The 20331-nt window shown below is 36.1% G+C and overlaps 1 protein-coding gene across 1 annotated transcript; it reads left to right on the top strand.

Annotated features, from left to right (window-relative positions):
- Positions 1-230: 230 nt before the first annotated feature.
- Smp_126470 (hypothetical protein) lies at positions 231-18365 on the top strand (the record flags this gene model as incomplete). Its single annotated transcript, XM_018798770.1, has 3 exons — positions 231-242; positions 287-706; positions 18240-18365. The coding sequence occupies 3 exons, from the start codon at positions 231-233 to the stop codon at positions 18363-18365; spliced, it is 558 nt and encodes a 185-aa protein (XP_018653679.1).
- Between the last annotated feature and the right edge of the window lie 1966 nt (positions 18366-20331).

Raw genomic sequence — 20331 nt, 5'->3', positions numbered from 1 at the left:
TGTATTAAACGGCATTCTGTTGAATCGATTTCAATGTTAACATACCATTGTACGTTTAAAAATACACAAGTTTTTAATTTGTTCATATAATAATCATAAACAAATTTCTTTTTAATTAAATTCACTATAGAGTTATCAGAATACAGTGATCTCTGTATATGGCTAAAAGTTCACATTTATAATATTCAAGAAGTCTATTTGAAGCGAACGTGTTATTTTATCTTGATATCATGACTAATAAGGTAAGTTTTTCAATTACTAAGAGCTAAAGTGTTCTTCTTACTAGGTCAGTGAGCTGTTACCATTCGATTCTCGTCAAATAATATGTGAACTAAAAGAATATAATATTCAATTGAAATTATTATTTTTACGATTAAATAGTTGTCTATTCATTTGGTTAGGTAATGAAGAGAGTAAACTATCTGGTAATCATCAGTTCTCTTCACTGATATATCAATCGTTATTCTTTATAGGTTTATCTGTATGTTTACCTTCACAAATATCCACATCTAATCAACATAGTACTACAATCTATTCAGTAACTGGTGCTTCACGAAATCCATTTAGTGAATATGAAGAAAATTTATCATGTAAAATTTCTAAACGTTTTCATTGTCCTATATTTGTTAGTATTAGTTTACCGTATGAATTTGCTCCTTTATGGAATAATATCAATGTAATCACACAAAGTACACTTGGTCAAAAAGTAGAACATTGTATATTTGAAAATCTTTCTACTATTATACTTTCATAATAATTCTTATGCTTTATGGTCATATATAACTATGACGAGTCATATATATGTATATTCATTTGTATTTACTATTCATGTGTTGCATTTTGAATTATATACTCTTATATGATAATAATATTAGAATGGCACTGCTTAGTTCAGCTTTCGACCAGTTGGTCACAGGTTCGAGACCTATCGTGCTTTGATTTTGAGCATCAGTCAGACATTAGGAATGTAGAAACTCGAACATAACTACATCGGCTCCTACCTTTACCTTTAGCCCCCAAATGTCCTGGTATGGCCGAGAGTGGGGAGAGTCCGCTCTCCCTCTCGGAATGCTCTCACATGGCCACGCGAATATATAGCATCTGCCAGGGAAGTCATACTCACTGCCTTCTCACAGTGGCGGGGGTGTTGTTTACGAAATTGAGAGGACGAAAAGCGAATGCCCGGCTCTTTAAACGGGTTTGATGGACACGGTGCGTTCACCTAGGGGAGTTGGAAAACCCTGATTACAAACCAATGGTGCACATGGGCTCCAGGATCCTGAAGGAACAATAGGTGTATGAACCAATTATTGGTCACCAGCTACCATGGGACTGCATCTCCCTAAGATGCTCCACTGCCTTGTGGACTAGGCCTTCAGGTCAAAGGCTCGGGGTGTGGCCCCCTAAGAAAACCACCTACTTCAGTTTGGGCATCTGGGCAGTATCACAGCCCTCACACAAATCAAATGAGATTTGTGTGGCGCATATTTATCTGGCGCTTCCTTGTACCAATATTTATGTGTTTAAATAAATAAATAGTAATTCATGTTTTAAGTAGTATGTTGTCAGGATAGAATCTTGAGAATTCGATACGCAGTACAAGTTCATATTTGAATATACTGATTAGTCCATTTTTAACCAATTAGGTCTAATAGGAGAATCGAGAAGATAATAGAGATTTTTCATGTAAATTTTACACAACCTTTTATGTTTCTACTAAGATACCTCCATCAATTACTAGGCCGAGCTATTTCAAACTCATATTTGGGGTATACAGGATAACTGTAATCTATAGTTGATGATCCTAGACGGTATATAGCTCCAAAGTTGGTCTGATTGATGCATATATAGTCATTCTCCGTTTCCTACATTATTTCATATTTCTTTAGACTTCATTTATTCCTTTTTAAATGAGTTCTGTATTTCAACTATAAAATTACTAAAATCTCCACAACCCCCCTTCTGATAATATATGCTCACTAGTGACTGGGTCCAAGATGTATTTCCTGGAGTTCTAGTGAGAAGCAGTGACCAGTGGAGTTCGACTAGGTCTGCTGTGAGATAGTGACTCACGGAAGACAATGGTGGACGGTCACTCAATTTTGTGGATTGGTTGTAGTTAGACATTAACACCGTTGGATGCCGACCAGCTCAGTGGTCTAGATTTTAAGTGCTCGCGTGTGAGACTGATAGGTCTTGGGTTCGAATCTCGTAAGGCGGGGTCGTGTATGCGCACTACTGAGGAGTCCCACAATAGGGTGAAACGGTCATTCAATGCTTCCAGGTTTTCCATGATGGTCTAGCTTCAACTGATTCATGATTTCAACGATAAAATTATTTATTGTTGGGAATCCTGGATTCCACTGTTAACCGTTGTCCAAATCTACATAAAGGTGTTTGTAACTTGAAAATAATCCGTTCGAAATTCACATTTGCTAAAAGTGACTGAATAGTCATAATCTTGAACATCAACAGCGGGGACATTGAAATTCTTACAACTAAATTATATTCTACATATCCAATTGTTTACTGTCATTGGGTTCGACATGTCGGATGATGTGTCTGATAATCAGTTATAATAATATGGTTGCATTCACTCTTTGTCTTCCATTAGATACAGGGTTTCACAATTATCTTGGAATTAATTTACGGCATAAAAATGTATTTCTTTTGGATTCCTACTATCTAAGTCTAATCTGTGCTACTATCTCTGATAGTACTATGGTTACTTCTACTGTCCTGATATTTGTCTTGATAGTCTTATCTTACTGTTATAATACAGTATGACAATTTGAGTCATTCAATATTTGTACCAGACTGTATATTGACTATGATTGACAGCAATAACAAAGTATATTTTTTCTAGGTTGTAAGCAACTGTAAGAGAATTTACCAAGTTTAGTCATTTCAAATACAAATACACTAAATTTGTGCCGACATCCTTGCTTTTTATAAATAACTAATTGAATGAATCTATGGTATACTATAATTTAAGAGGATACTCTTTCGTGTAGTCCCATTTAACTCTACCCGTAGCTCTTCTAAGGCTACTGCCAATCTGAAAACCCGGGTAAAGGAGGAGGGTCGCGCATGGGGTCATCATTTTCATCCCGTAGACAACAACCTTACTAAGAAAAAACGCTAACCTGAGTTCCATCTCATCAGTTATGATTACTCCTTCTTCTATATTTTATCTGAAAGAAAAATTTCTCTGATGTTTACAAAGTGAAACAAAATATCAAACTACTGAATAATGCGTTATAGTAAATCTGAATTAATATCAAATTTACGATAGGTCATACATATCCCTAGCTCTGCCTGTAGCCCCTCTGGGGGGGGCTACTGCCGGTCCCAAGCCCGGATAATGGAGGAGGGTTGGGCATGAGGTTAGCGACCCTATCCCGTAGAAAACCAACTCGCTAAAAAACACTAACCATACATATTCCTAACTGCTTACTACCTTAATGCACAATACCGACTGATATAGAGGTAGATTGTAGGAAAGTTAACGCTAGTTAAACCAAGATAATTTATTAGTTCGTAAATTTGTTTAGTTGTACCCTTAAGCCATATTTATCAGTACTGACTACTTAATTAAAGGCTTGGATGATAATCATGGTCAATCAATTAGAGATCTTAAGTGCTGTTCCGAAGGTTACCTCCTGAATGCATATTTAGTCTGAGAATACTTAACCTGATGTTTGATTCTATCTTATTATTTTATCACCATTGAAATTATCACCTCATTTACAATGATTTTCGGTAAATGTATACTTTAGGGATGAGCTAATCAGAATCGAGAATGCAGCGTTTGGATTCATGCACGAAGTTCAAATTTATTTCACTGGATTATACTCCTTAAATAACATCTTACTACTTCTACCACTATGGGATTTGAATCGACAACTGTGTCTCTGCGCTAATATGGTATGGCAACTTGAACTGATGTACGTACGTACGAAGTTCTACGTTGTGACTGACTAGTGGAAAATTCATTATTTGCTACTATGGAGTAAAAATGATAGTATTAAATGTATCAAATGTTTAATAATGTCTTTTTAGACTGTATATTACATGCTAGTTGACACTATCTTTAGGTCCTGATCATAAACACTATCCTGGAACAAACCTCAACCTTGTGGCACTATACTTTATGAACGAATTAATCAAATAGCACCTTTTGTAATTTAAAACAAAATCCATTCATACATATAGCTACAGAGTATTTCTACATTAAAGCTAATATCAATTTTTGATTAAAACCTCAACCTTAAACCTTTGTTCCTTATTTATAATACCTAATCCTAATTATTAACAACATATGAACTGTTAAAATCTGTTTGGGGTCCTTTTAATGATTTCAGAATATAGTCGGTAGTTTTATGAGCAAAGATGGTTAGTGGCTAGCAGTGGAATCCAGTTTGACGCGCGTTTCATCCTATTTCGGACTCGTCAGCTGGATGTACCTGCATCTCAAACTTGTTGATATTCACTCTTGGACTCGAACACACTACCGTCCGCTTCGAACGCCATCGTGTTATCCACTTAGCTACTGAGTCCTGATAGCTACCTCCTTGTGCAGGATGCACATATGACAACAACACCAAGTGAATAGTCGGTAGTTGTTTTAAGCTCATTCCTAAAATAATGTAATTTTAACTTTCTTTAATCTTGGGAATTCTTTTTATTTCCCCTATTTTCGGATCTTTCAGATGATTCATTCTCTGATTTGCGTAAAACAAACTACATTTCATGATTCTCCCGTTCCCTTCCCACCATCCCCACAATATACTTGGAATAATAACAAATAGGTAAATAAAAGAAACATTTTATTTACTTAATACACATAAAATATGATACAAATAAATATGAAATATATAGTTTACTAACATTAATTAAGTAGTACAAATACATTGTATTCTATATCATATATATATTGTATGATCATATTCAATGTGATAAACATAATGAATGGGATGCATAATTTATGAATTGTTGTATACGGTAAAAGCTTTTAGGAAGAATAATATGTAGTAGGCGTGGAGTCGAGGTTGACTATGATCACCACTACAAGAAGCCCCCAAATGCCCTGGTACGGCCAAGAGGCGGGAGAGTCTACTCTCCCTCTCAAAATGATCTCACATGGCCACGCGTATATAGCCTCTACCAGGGAAGTCCTACTCAATGGCTTGTCGAACAACGGGTGTTGTTTACGAAATTGAGAGGACGAAAAGCGAATGCCCGGCTCTTTAAACGGGTTTGATGGACACGGTGCGTTCACCTAGGGGAGTTGGAAAACCCTGATTACAAACCAATGGTGCACATGGGCTCCAGGATCCTGAAGGAACAATAGGTGTATGAACCAATTATTGGTCACCAGCTACCATGGGACTGCATCTCCTCACGATGCTCCACTTCATTGTGGATCAGACCTTTAGGTCAAAGGCTCCGGGTGTGGCCCCCTAAGTAAACCACCTGCTTCAGTTTGGGCACCTGGGTAGTATCACAGCCCTCACACAAATCAAATGAGATTTGTGTGGCGCATATATATCTGGTGCCTCTTTGTACCAATATTTGTGTTTAAATAAATAAATAAATAAAAACTACTACAAGAAAACTACGTGTTAGTTACTAGATTAGATCCCTTTGTAGGCCAAATATCAGAAGGCAATTGATGGTTGTAGTAAGATATATTTGTTAGCGATCTCGTGGTATCGAAGTAATACCGAGATGGTGGTAAAGTTTACAAGCGGGACTATTGAGCGTACACATGTTCGTGCAAGGTCAGAAAGCAACAGAAAAGTGTCGTTTTTGATACACTTAAACGAACAGGTACAGTAAAGCAATCACTAGTACAGTTGGTTATAATAATAATTGTTTCCGGTATACCATTCGTGTTCTCTTCATAAAAGTAGGTCATTGCAAACACATAATGATCTATAGTTGTTAAGTGATATTTGATTGGTATCAGGGACAGGGTAAGAGACTAAAACTTTCTCACGATTTCATATTTAGCCCAATGATATACATTATTAAGGATAAATGAGTTGTTTTTTTCTTACTTCCTCATGCCTGTTACCCTTCGTGAAGTATAGGCAGCCGACAAGGAGTCTTCAACCTACTCTATCCTGAACTCTTCTTTCTGATTATTACCAAGTGTTATGAATTCTTTTGATATCTGCTTCAAACTTCTTGTGCAATATGTTCTTTGATCTTCTTTTAACTCTCAGGACAGAGTTTAAATGGTTGAAGTGATTTTTTTGGCTAATGCTTTTTTTAGCAAGGTTATTTTATACTGGATGGATTTGCTAACCCCATGCCTAACCCTCCTTTTTTGTCCGGGCTTGGGAGCGTCAGTAACCCTAGAAAGGCTACAGACGGAGTTGTTGTTTGTCTTAGATAACATTATTAAAATGAATGATATGGACATTTATTTGTAGGCGATATTGGTCCCAGACTGATAATAATTTAGGTACCACAGAAAATCAAGGAGTACTGGACAGCTCTTTCATTCTGATAAGAAGTTCCAAATAAAAGCCCTAACCGCGGGAGTTCATGCATGTCTGAAATAAAACATTCATCACTAATTCATATTGGGTAGTTGTTGTGCTAAACAGTGAACTTAGAGAAGTTGGATGTGTGGTGTACAACTAGTTGATTGGATGCTTATAACCAGGCATGGAGATTATGAATCATATCCTTGGTGGAGTCGTGGGTGTACATTACTAAACAGTACACTACACTAGGACTAAACAGTTGTCTTATTTTCTATATTCTCGATCGCTACTCCAACTGTGATCAATTATTTGGGAATATTATCAACAAATGCATAAGTAATCTCCATGATACTCATTCATATGAACAATAGTTAACTTTGATGGGGTTTTGTTCTCTGAGCTGGATGGTTTGATCGTGGAGCTTTCATTGTCTTTCTGAATGACATCATCAGCACAAACTTCGGGTGTCGTTCAGAAGGACGATGAAAGCTCCACGATCAAACCATCCAGATCAGAGAACAAAACTCCATCAAAATCACCCACCTGAGCTACAAATCTCCACAATCGTTAATTTTATTGAAAACAATTTTTAGTATATCATTAAAAACAAGAAAATGAAGATCTCACTAACTGTTGAATAAATTTATGTTTTAAATCATATACCGATTTCAGTTAGACAGCCATCAGATATCTGTAAGCGCTGGATTTCCATCTTGTCAAAGTATGTGACCCCTCAGTTTATGACTTCTCACTTGGTAATCGATCCCAGGAACTTTGGTCTCACTTATGAAATCTTAACCTCTAGACCACTAAGTCGAAATTCTGTAGTGTACATTTATAACTTCAGTTAGTCCAAGGTACTACTGTAGTGAAGGAGAACACAAGTGAGGACAGTTCAATGTATTTTAGTACAAAATTACAGAATATCTTAGTAAAATCTGAGAATCATACAGTAAATACTTCATTTACAAAATGTCATTCAATCGTCTCAGACTTCATTGTCCCTTCGTTTCCATATCAATCGCCCCCTGATCTCGTTATCTTCTCTTCGATTTCCTCAACTTTCTGCCACTAGGCACTGCACTTTTGACTGGTGATATATACTACTTATATCTGTTGACATCAGTAGCCCACACCACACTACATTATCATATTCCATTATTTGTGGTATATAACTGCCACATACATTCGTTATGGTTGGATTCCATTGGTCATGGCTTCATCTTAGAACTCCAGAAATAACATCATGAAACTTGTCATTAAACAAAAGATGGATCTTTAACGTTTATTAAAACTAACAGTTAGATTAAACTGATTAATCTGTTTTCTACCAGTCACCTTCCGTAGATTTCTAAAGAAAATAATGAAATCGTTTTAACTACTAATGTTATTATCACATTAACTGTATAAGTTTCGAAAGTGATGTTGTCAGTCAGTCAGCTACAACGTAGGACCAGGCACATTTATGCATCGGTCCAAGTTGCCATACCTCGTTAGCACAACAAGATCAACACCGGATTCATAGAAGTAGTCAATTTAGTGGTGGTAATATATAAAAGATAGGTTGTATATAAGGATATAGTGTAGGAAGGAAGACAGATATGAAGCAATTTTAATCTCAAGGTTTAAGGGAAGACAAAGAGCGTATACACCTACGCCATTGCGATCGATTTTGAACCATGTCACCTAGAGTCTCCAACCATTGGTTACGATAGTCACGCAGACCCCAACCAAGTAGTCTGCATCTGCCAACATGGCTTAGACTAGAAGTTAGTGACTTCATGCACTGATGCAACGTTTTGGATTGGCCGCCCACAACTCTCTTCCAACCATCCCCTACACTAGTCAGCATAGCGCGTCGTGAAGTAGTGCTATAACAGAGATAATAAAATAAAACTTTCCTCATCAAGACAATTGTTTCAATGTATCTTAATAGGGTTACAGGAATTTTACAATCAGCATTTATATTCTAGTGAATAAGAACACGAGTGGAGACAATCGAATGTAATATGGTGGTTGGAGGTGGTCAACAGGAAACCCTGGACCCAGGTTTCGTGCTACTTGGCACTCGTCAGCAAGGTGTACCTGTAATCTTGAGGGAACTGGTGCCCCCTGACGGATTCGATCCGATGTCACTCAGCTTCACAGTCAGAGACGTTACCACTGATCTATTCGGGCCGCGACCGACCTACTGTACGACTGAGATGTAATCACAATTGATTGATCACTGGGTGGTGATTAATGTCATGCGTGTCAAGTCCTTCTTAGTGCTGATCGAATGCTACCGATCAAGTTGCAATGTGGCCACTAGTCTAGGTGGCTCGACACTGAGATAAGATGATGGTTGGAGGTGGTCAACAGGAAACCCTGGACCCGGGTTTCGTGCTACTTGGCACTCGTCAGCAAGGACTTGACACGCATGACATTGATTAACACCCAGTGATCAATCAATTGTAACAATCCAATGTATTCGGGCACAAAATTGCAACCATACAGTATACAGTTAATTTACAAACTATCAATCGATTGTCTCAATCTTGACCGTTCCTTCTGCAAATATCAGTCCATCGTTTCCGATTACTATTATTGTTCATATATTTTCATACCAATTGCGTTTCATTCCCGTTCTTTCCCTGTCGATCTTCTATTGAAATACATTCAATACACGACTACCGTTATATACTACTTACATGGATATAAGCAACCCAGTATGACAAAAAAATATATCAAAATCATAAACAAACAAATTGTTTATCATAGAAATATCATTTTTCCAAAAAAAAAATAAGTAACCTAATTCAATTTAGTTTATCTATTATTATCATTTAATAGTTTTCCTCACTCTCCTCTCCTCCCCCCACTCTACTTTCAATCAAAAAAAGTACATAACCCTTTTTTTTGTTCTTTAGCGAGAGAATGAAACAAATCGTTTGATTTTAAGTTTCCCTTTTTTTATTAACACAGTTTATGGATAATAGAAAATGTGAAATAGTTACTAAGTTAAAAATTATAAATAGGTAACCCCTTTTTTATTTATTTTAGTGTTACATATTTTCGAATTGTGTGTGTGTATGCGTGTGTACCTGTGAGTGTGTGTGTGTGTAAACGTGTACACTTCAAATTGTAGTATGAACACTATGCAATGCATAGTTTTGGGTCAGTTCTAGATTTTAGAAATATATAAAATTATGGAAGAATGTGTGTGTGTGTGTGTGTAGTTTTAATGGTCATTCACCATCATACAAACATGAAAAAAAATTTTTTTGTTGTTGAAATAAACTAAATTGAAGAAAACTTCATTTGGAATTGACTAATTCCAAGAATATAACTAAATGGGAAAGTGTATTGTTTTGTAAAGAATTTTAATAAATAAACATTTATTTATCATTTGGTATCATTACATCGATACTAGTTTCAATAGTTGAGATCATGAGTTAATTGAAGCTAGATCACCATGGAGAACCTAGAAGCACGGGATGACCGATTCGTTCTATTGTGGGATTCCTCAGAAGTGCACATCAACGATCCCACCTGACGAGATTCGAACCTAGGACCTATCAGTTTTACTCGAGAACGTTTAACCTCTAGACCACTGAGCTGGTCGGCATCCAATGGTGTTAATGTCTTACTTCAACAGATCCACGAAATTGAACGATTCATGATCTCAACAATGAAGATCAATTCTTGAGTATTTGTTAGCTCAACTAGAAGCTATCAAAATTTATTGACTATTTTTGGCTTAATATTTCAGATTGCTAACAAAAACTACCAATAATATTTTTGGAGATTGTACGAGACAAAATTACTTGTGTGCTAATTTAATGTTGCTGTACTTAGATTTAGTGTGGAAATATGTTCATACATCATTTCTGGAATATAGATGTATTCGGCTGACGAGTCCAATATAGGACGAAACGTGCGTCCTGAATTCTACTGCTATTCATACTCCATATTTTCTATAACAAATAATCTTTAATAGTTGAGACCATGATTCAATTGAAGCTAGACCACTGTGGAAAACCTGGAAGCACGGGATGGTCGTCTCGTCCCATTGTGGGACTCCGACTCAGTGGTCTATAGGCCAAGGGCTCGCGAGTAAGACTGATAGGTCCTGAGTTTGAATCTCGTCAGGCAGGATCATGAATGCGCACTACTGAGGAGTCCCACAATAGGACGAAATAGCCATCCAGTGCTTCCAGGTTTTCCATGGTGATCTAGCTTCAATTGACTCATGATCTCAACTATTGAAATAAATCTTTAGTTTAGAAAGAATTGGACTGATCAAATAAGATGCGTATAAATCTCTTCAAGATTAATCTAATGTAAGTTTCTACTGTACAACTTGTTAGTACAAACATTTTACACTGTTCTTTATGGATGTTCCGAGTTTTTCTGTATCAGACTTTAATTTATACTTTAACATAGTCTGAATAATCCTATTGGACAACTCATTTCATTGCCTCACAACTCAGTATATACTACTATTCATTATTTTCTCTAAGTAGTTTTAAGTCATCTAAAAATTTAATTATAGATGATAATTTTTCTGGTTAGCGTTTTTTTAGCGTGTTAGTTTTTCTATGGGATGGGGTCGCTAACCCCATACCCAACCCTCTTCCTTTACTCGGGCTTAGGACCGGCAGTAACCCTAGAAGAGCTACAGGTGGAGTTATATAGATAATAATTAGTAAATAATAATTCATTTAGTATTGTTTGTTTGAATCTTCCCATCGATATGTTAGGACTGCAACTGGTCAGTCTCAATACGCAATACGCACAGTATGCACATATGCCAATTAGAGACTGACCAGTTGCAGTCCTAACACATCGATGGGAAGATTCAAACAAACAATACTAAATGAATTTAAACTTCACCCCATCGCACAAGCAAGTGGCTATCAGGACTCAGTGGCCGAGTGGATAACGCGGTGATGTTTGAAGCGAGGGTACTGAGTTCGAGTCCCAGAGTGAACATCAACTAGTCTGAGATGCAGGTACATCCAGCTGACGAGTCCCAAATAGGACGAAACGCGCGTCCTGGATTCCTCTGCTAGCCACTATCCATCTCTGCTTAGTAAATAATAATGTTTTGTAGTCGAATGTTGTATATTATCATTTTGAAGTTACCATGATTCAGTAAGGCATTAATTATTGAAGAGAACTATATTCAATCACCGTTCTTATCGCTTTCTGGTGTTATTCAATACAATTTTAATTGGTTATCCATTCAATCACGTCAATCATGCAAAGATAAGGATAATAAATCATCAATTATCAATGTGCGAATTTCTGTCGGATTATTGATACAGATTACATATGTTTGATTGCTGCAAATGGATTACGATAGATAGCTAAGTGGCCTAGAGGTTAAGCGTTTGAGGGCGAAACCAGAGATCTTAAGTTCAGTTCCCGCGTACGGGATTGCGGGTGTTCACTGCTCAAGAGTGGCATATTAGGGCGAGATAGCCATTCAATGCTTGGAGGTTCTCAATGGTTTTCTCACTTAGATCGGTTAATGATTCCTATGAAATTCGAAGATCTCCACAACCCTATAGTGGAAGAACTACCGGTCAAATATAGTACTTTTTTCCAGCATATTTGTTTTAAATTAAGTGGTTATTCTTGTGGTTTAAGCATCAGTTTTGGTGGGAAAAATAATAAATCGTTCACCTTGTAGTACGAAATACGCTAGATAATATATGTCTTATGCAATGACATTTGACTAGAATACAAAACTGAGCACACTAGTTCATGATACTAGTAGATAGTTATACCACCTTACAAGATCATATGGTATGCACATACAAAACATCCGACTGACAATTAAGAACGGGATTAAATATACATTTTGGGCCAGTTAGTTGTCACCTGGCCCTAGCCAAATCATCCAGCAGACAGATCAGTGATCGTTGGATAGTTTATCGAATGTAGCCAAGGTCAAGGACAACTAGCACTCATCGACAGATTGCATGTCACAGACAGGCGAATGTCTGGAGATAAACACACATTATCAAGTCATCTAAGTGTATCTTGGTCAGCAATTATGATTGTTTTCGTTTAGTTATTCATTTAATTGTGGATATTTCGGTATACTTTCTATTATAGAATTGATTGGAGTTATGACTTTTGCCGTATTGTAATGTTTCGTCTATCATGACTGAGCGCACTACACATGATGCTTCCGTAGAATGAAAGAGTGATATTTTCGTTGTAGGAAACTTCACATTTTTCATGTAAGCTAGCAAAAATGACAGAGAACGAAACACGCAGAAAATATGAAAAAACTAATTTCATATGATTACATTATACTGATTGACTGAATTATTAAGTTATTTGTGTTACATTGTGCAATGAACATTTGATTCAGTAAACTATTATGTAAGCAAAGATCCATGGTAACTAACAGTGGGATCTAGGATTAGCGTCCTATTTGGGACTCGTTAGATGGATGTATCTGCATCACCCTGAGACTCGGACCTAGTATCGTTCGCTCCAAGCGCCATAGTGTTATCCATTCAGCTACTGAGTCCTGATAACCACTTTCTTGTGTAATGGGGTGAAGTTTAAATTCACTTGGTATTGTTTACTTGTATCTTCTCATTGATGTTTAGGACTTCAATTGATTAGTCTCTTGTTAGCATCTTGTGTATCCTGTACCTTAAGTCTCAAGCTTTATAAGCAAACACAATATTGAGGCAATCCTCACAGTATGCATATATACTAATAAGAGACTGATAAATTGCAGTTCTAAACAACAATGGGGAGATACAAGCTTGTTACCCCATATGGTGGAGTATAGGCTGCTGATCAGTATTCTCTATCCACCTCTGTTCTGGATATATCCTTTTCTAGTTGCTATTCATCCTTTGCATGTATGCTTCCAATTCCTAATATAGTGTGTTCTTTGAACTTCTTTTTATTCGTTTCCCTTCAGGATTCCAAGTTAGCACTTACCTAATGATACAGTTTGATAATTTTCGTAATGTATATCCTATTCAATTCCAACGTCTTTTCCACAGTAGGCTGTTATTGATAGTGTTCAGCCAACGGATATTAAGTATCTTGCGTAGACAATTGTCTAGAAAGACTTATATTTTATTTGGATGATGTTTGTGGTAGTTCTCTAAGTCTCGAATCTGTACAGTAGAACTGTCTTGGCGTTTAAATATTCAGAAGGGGGTTTTGTGGAGATTTTTTAGTAATTTTTGTAGTTGAATTCATGAGTCAATTGAAGATAGATCACCATGGAAAACCTGAAAGCACTGGATGGCCGTTTCGTCCTATTGTGGGTCTCCTCAACAGTGCGCATCCACGATCCCACCTCTCCGGATTCGAAACCAGGATCTATCAGTGTCGCATGCGAGCGCTTAACCTTTAGATGAAGAAGTAAAACAAAAAAATCTCATGAAATATTGAAACATTAAAGGAAACGAGAAATCAATGATTTAATAGGACCACTATTGATTATTATAGTCTGAGAATTCGTTTCATTGTCTTATTTTAATCTGATAATTTTATTGGCTAATTTTAAAAAAAACAGTCCATAGACTTTGATGTGATTGGTTAATATTTAGCACACATATATACATACACACACATATATATTGCACCATAATACATCTATAAATGGACATATCTAATAAAAGAAAAAGATTTCTTTATAGTAATCATTATCTAAGCTAATTATGAATGTAACTCGGCCTGTAATTCTTCTAGTGCTACTGCCGGTTGCAAGCCCGGGTAAAAAAAAGAAGGAGGGGTGGGGATAGGGTCGGCAACCTCATCCTGTAAAAAACAACTTTGCTAAGAAACACTAACCACTAATCATGTATGTTTGTATGTATGTGTGTGTGTATATAAATGTGTGTATGTGATAAATCTGTTCTTCATACAGAGGTGTATAGATTCATAATCATCTTAGTTGTGTAAATATTAATTCATAATGATAGTGCATCCATTAAGAATAGAATTTAGTATCTAAAAAATGCGGGGGGAAAGGGGTGGCAGCAGGACAATATAATTCAAATTACTACAGTTACTATTAGTGTAATTCTATTACAGTGCACATTTTTCTGGTGTATAGTATTATCAAATTATAGTACGGTAGTTAAAGCATCATTCAGAACATGTCTAGATCACCAATGTATTATATTAATAATCAATTATAGGATATTGTTCCCTATATTAAAAATATGTGCTTGTATGTGTAGAGGTGTATGTGTGTGCATGTTTGTGTATGTATATGTATTAGTCTGAACTAAAAATGTGTATTGAATTTTTTATTGTAAATTCAGTTTTGATTTTGTTAGAATTTCATTTTTCAAAGTTACTTTCGTATATAGAATTAATAGAATTGACCAACACTACTAATACTACTAATGGCTACTCGTCTACTCGTACACAAGATTTTGGAATTGATGTAGCAATTTCTAGAAAGGTAAATTATTTCTATGATGTTTAAATTCATAAGCATTATAAGTAAAGATGGATGGATGAATGGATGGTGGCTAGCAGTGGGAACCAGGATGTATGTTTCGTCCTATTTGGGAATCATCAGCTTGATGTACCTGCATCTTAGAGTTGATATTCAATATGTTCATAATGCGATGGATACTGGGTTCAAGTCTTGGAGTGAATATCAACTCTAGGATATGGTAGGTACATCCAGCTGACGAGTCGCAAATGAAATGAAACACACATCCTGGATTCTAATTCCAGCCACTATCCATTTTTTGTCTATCATTATTTGTTATAAAATATATTCTCTTCTCTGCCTTGTAATCAGTAATTTAAAGGGATACCATTAAGAAAACTAGCCTATGCTTTTTACTTACTTACTTACACCTGTTACTCCTCGTGGAGGAGCATAGACTGCCCACCAGTTCTAGTGAGCGTTTTCTCAGCGAGTTAGTTTTTTTTACAGGATGGTGTCGTTAACCCCATGCCTAACCCTCCTCCTTTACCCGGGCTTGGGACCGGCAGTCACTCTATAAGAGCTACAGGCGGAGTTGTCTATGCTTATCGAGAAACGTAATTAAATGAATGATCATATATTGTGTATTGTCTTTGTGTATATAGTTATTTAGAGTTATGTTTTGTTTAATGGCCTAATGTTTGGAACCATTTGATTTCAGAGGTATTCAGTTAAAAGTCTAAACCATTGTTTTTGGCCTACTTAAGTTTAAACATGTGAATAGTTTCGAAATGATATAACTACTAGAGATACGTACTTCTACCTGAAGTTTATGCTGATGATGTTGTTCACAAGGATGATGAAAGCTCCACGACTAAACCATCTAGCTCAGAGAATAAAACTCTATCAAAATATGTATTATTCTTTCATAATCAAAGATTTTGTTAACCACTTCAGTATCTGACCAGTATATGGTTAAATGATGTCATAGGTGATTTCAAATTGGGGTTGGAACTAAATTCATTTTATTTAATATCACAAGAGGTTTTGTGGATATTATAGTAATTTCAATAGTTGAGATCATGAGTCAATTAAAGCTAGATTACCATGAAAAACCTGGCAGAACTGGAAGTCCGTTTCGTTATATTGTGGGACTCCTCAGTAGTGTGTATCACCGATTCTGTCTCACGAGATTCAAACCCAGGACCTATCAGTCTCATAGAGGAGCATAAGCTACCAACCAGCAGTCTCCATACAACTCTGTCCTGGACAAATCTTTTCCAATTGCTTACAGATGCTATTCATTCTTCTCATGTCTGCTTCCGATTCTCGATGCGGTGTGTTCTTTGGACTTTCTCTTCTCCATTTCCCTTCAGAATTCCAAGTTATCACTTGCCTTGTGATGCACTTTGATGATTTTCGTAATGTATATCCTATACACTCCTAACATCTTTTCCTTTTTTTGTTCAGCTGGTAGTTAGTTTATTCTCTGCCATAGTAGGCTGTTGCTGATGATATCCGGCCAACGGACATTGACATATATAATGCTGCCAGTGGTGTTTGTCTCATCACACAAAAATTCAAGCTATTTCGATGTAGGATACTCGTCAGTGAATTTGTAGAGTATCTGCTTTTCAAGGGTCAATACATATGCAGTATCTGGTACTTTTCATTTGTTGGTTAGATGCTGTGTATAAGTGTATAATTTTCATTTGGGATTTCATTTTAAGTTGTAAATGTCAAGCTTTCGCATTTTTATTACGCAAGTTGGGTCGCGGTACAAAGGTGTATTCATAGAGTATATATGTAAATAGCTTAGTAAAAATTGCACAATGTTATATGCAACAATGAGATACTAAATGAACGGTGTAAAATGCCTGAAAATGTTGGACTGCCATTGATCAGTCTCTTATTAGTATATCTGCATAGTGTACGTATTGCCTCGATATAGCCTTTATTCACCTGAGATGCAGGTACATCCGGATGATGAATCCCAAATAAGATGAAACATGAATCCTGTATTCCACTGCTAGCCACTATCCATCTTTGTTTAGTCGTGAATAAGGTCATTAGAATGAATTGACCTATTGTTAGAGTTAACACTGACGATGTTTAATGAAGGTTTCATGATTAAACTATTCAGCACAGAGAATGTAACACTATCAATGGGATTCATTCAAGTTACAAATTTTTCTTATTATTTTTTATTTTTCTCAATGTGATATTCTAGTTGAATAGTAGATATGATCCAGATGCAGAACGTCAAGTTATGGGTTGGATACAACAATTAACTGGACAAAATATTCCACTTGGACGTGAAAATGTACAAAGAACATTAAAAAATGGTCAAATACTTGTTGAGTAAGGAAGAACTATCTTGTTGTTGTTGTCGTCGTTATGAAATTGCTTATGAGTTTGAATTTTCCTGATGTTGATTTTTTGATTTGTCTTAGTTGTCAAATGTACATCTTATACAGATTACCTCGATATGGGTATTTTGTTATGTTATTCATAGAACTAATGATTTGTGGAGTCTAAAACGTGAACATCATCCACTTTAGGAGTTGTCAACTGGATTTACTTGTATCCCAGTTTTGATGTTTACGCTAGACCACGGACTTGGTACCCTCCATTTCAAACTTAGTCTAATCACTCTAAAAAATATTCTTCTCGTTGAACAAATGAGTGGCTATCTTAATTTAGTAGCTAAAGGGATAATATCTTGCATGTTTGAAGTGGTTTTTGGGTTTTAGTTCCGGTATAAACGTCAATGTTAATATCTAGATATATCTAATTGACGAGTTCCAAACAGAAAAGAAATCAGGTCTTGAATTTCATTGTTAGCCACATTCTATCCACTCTATTAAACATATTTCAGTATTTTCAGAGTTGAAAGCGTCAGTTGAGTAGTACCACAATAGGACGAAACGACCATCCAGTGCTTTCAGATTTTCCCTGGTGGTCTAGCTTCAATTGACTCATACTTCCAACTATGAAAATACTGAAATCTCCACAAAACCCCTTCTGATATTTCAGTATCTTGTAAAATAATCACAAAAAAATCTTTTTATATTAAAATTTCTTCCTATCAAACTTTAAATGCTATTCAACACTGTGAGTTGATTTGACTTTGGTGTAGCATTGCATTATTGGATTGTTGTTAGGGGTTGAGATTTTATGAATAAAGTGGTTACACACATTGGTATAGTGTGAATGACTGACACCTTCTTCTCAGCTGAAAAAAATATTAGATGACGGAATACCTGTCAACAGAGTATATTTTTTTCACAATAAGAATAAATACTTCTACTTAAAACAACTACGATTAGATGTTACAAGAGCTTTGGATATCGCCTGTGTCGGCAAACTATTCAAATGTGATTCGTATTCACATGAAACAGGATCCAGACTTTGGTATCCTAAAACCGTTGAATAGTTTAGTAATACATGGTTAAATGTAACATACCCGTAAGTGATTGAAATGACTATGTTTGTCGTAGGACATTCACCAGGAATTAGAAATAAAACTCAGCTGCAAGATCTAATTGTTTACGATTGATGGATTACTGAGTAATGATTAATGTATTTGTATAGCCCTTTCAGTGTTGATCAAATTCTATTAGTTAAGTTGTAGTGTGGTCACTAGTCTAAGTAACTTGATATCGCGTGCACTATACTTTAATTTCAAGTGGTTGGAGGTAGTCGGTAAGAAATTCTGCCAGAAGTTCTCATAGGAAGTCGTAACTGATGAAGTCCAAATGTGTCTGAAATGAAATAGTAGTCACAAATGATCATCACACTACATCACAAATTAATTGAACTTATAAAAGCGAATCAATAGATGCTAACTTAGTGGCCATAAGGTTAAACGCCTGTACTGATAGTTGAAGGTTTAAGCTTCACTGCTCGATGCACTGTTGAGGGGTTCAGTGTTTCCCTCTCCTCTATCGAAATCATTCTGTAACAAATATCAACTTATTTATTTTATTGTTCATGATTTGTTTGAATAACTTAAGAAGAGATATTTATCGTGTGCTGACAACAAGTTGAGAAATATTAAAAAGCAACTGAATACTGAATAGTTGCTTCGTTGTAGTATTGGATTTGAATAATTGACTCGTGAATACAATTCCACATACTATTGAACTTAGGATTTTTAAGACTCCGGGCTTACATAATACCTTCATACGGTTGAATAAGAATACAATGGCACCGTTGGAGTTGACCCCAAAATCGACGTTATGAGCAGGTGAAATCGTCAAAGAAACAATTATTTTACCTCACTTCCATAATGATATGTTAATGTCACGTAAATGCAACCTGTTTCTACTGGTCATTTTGTCTTGTACAGTACAATAGATGCTAAGTTGTCATTACATGAAACATAAAAACTGTCTTAAAAAGTCCTTGACTTCTCTGTTTTTAGTCGTGCATTGTTATTATCATTAAAGCGCCACTATGTTTGAGTTGTCTAATCCCTTTGAATATAGTATTCTATCGTCCGTAATTTAAGTTCTGCTAATTACACCAGGTACATATTTTAACCTTCAGTCAAATTGTGAGATCTTTAGTTAAATTTACTCGGAAAGATTGGTAGAAATAGCTTCTCCATAGAATATCATGGTATCTCTCAACAAAATCAAAGATGGATCAATCAGTCTACTAGTCATTTCAAGCAGAGACGGATGGTGGGTAGCAGTGGAGTCCAGCGCACTGACGAGTCCCAAAAAGGACGAAACATGAGTCATGGATACAACTGCTAATTACGATCCATCGCTGCTTTAATGCTTCTGACTTATTGGAAATATCAAGGCAGTCCGCATAGGATACAAATATACCAAGAAGAAACTGATTAATTTTAATCCCAAACATCAATCGGAATATTCAAACAACCAATATGAATTAAAACTAACCCAATGGTCATTTTGTTAGCCTTTTAAGCACTAAAACATGTTAGAATTAAAATCAAATGAATAATGAATTTTTGATTGAAACTATGAATCGACTGATGTTAAACCGCCATTGAAGACCTGGAAACACTGGATGGCCGTTTCATCCCCTTGTAGGACTCCTCAGCGGTGAGCCTTCACGATCTCGCTCCCGGGATTCGAACCCAGGGCCTTCGGCCTTGCGCGCGAGCAGTTAGTCTCTAGACCACTGAGCTGGCATCTAACGGTGTTAATGTCTAACCTCAACCAACCCACGAAACTGTGTGACCATCTTCCATTGTACTGTCTCTACCTGACACGAACTAGCTCCATTGATCACAACTTCTCACTAGAACTCCGAGAATTCCCTCACGAAGCTAGCCATTAGTGAGCATATGATAATTATCAGTATGGGGTTATGGACTATTAATACTGAGGAATGATATTTTCTGAAGTTTATTATGGATTTGTGTCACATTTAATGGTTTATACT

The sequence above is a fragment of the Schistosoma mansoni genome, chromosome 7 (assembly GCF_000237925.1).
Source record: "Schistosoma mansoni strain Puerto Rico chromosome 7, complete genome".
Classification (NCBI taxonomy): Eukaryota; Metazoa; Platyhelminthes; class Trematoda; order Strigeidida; family Schistosomatidae; genus Schistosoma; species Schistosoma mansoni.
The sequence above is the reverse complement of the archived record's forward strand: the minus strand, read 5'-3'. Positions and strand labels throughout refer to the sequence as shown.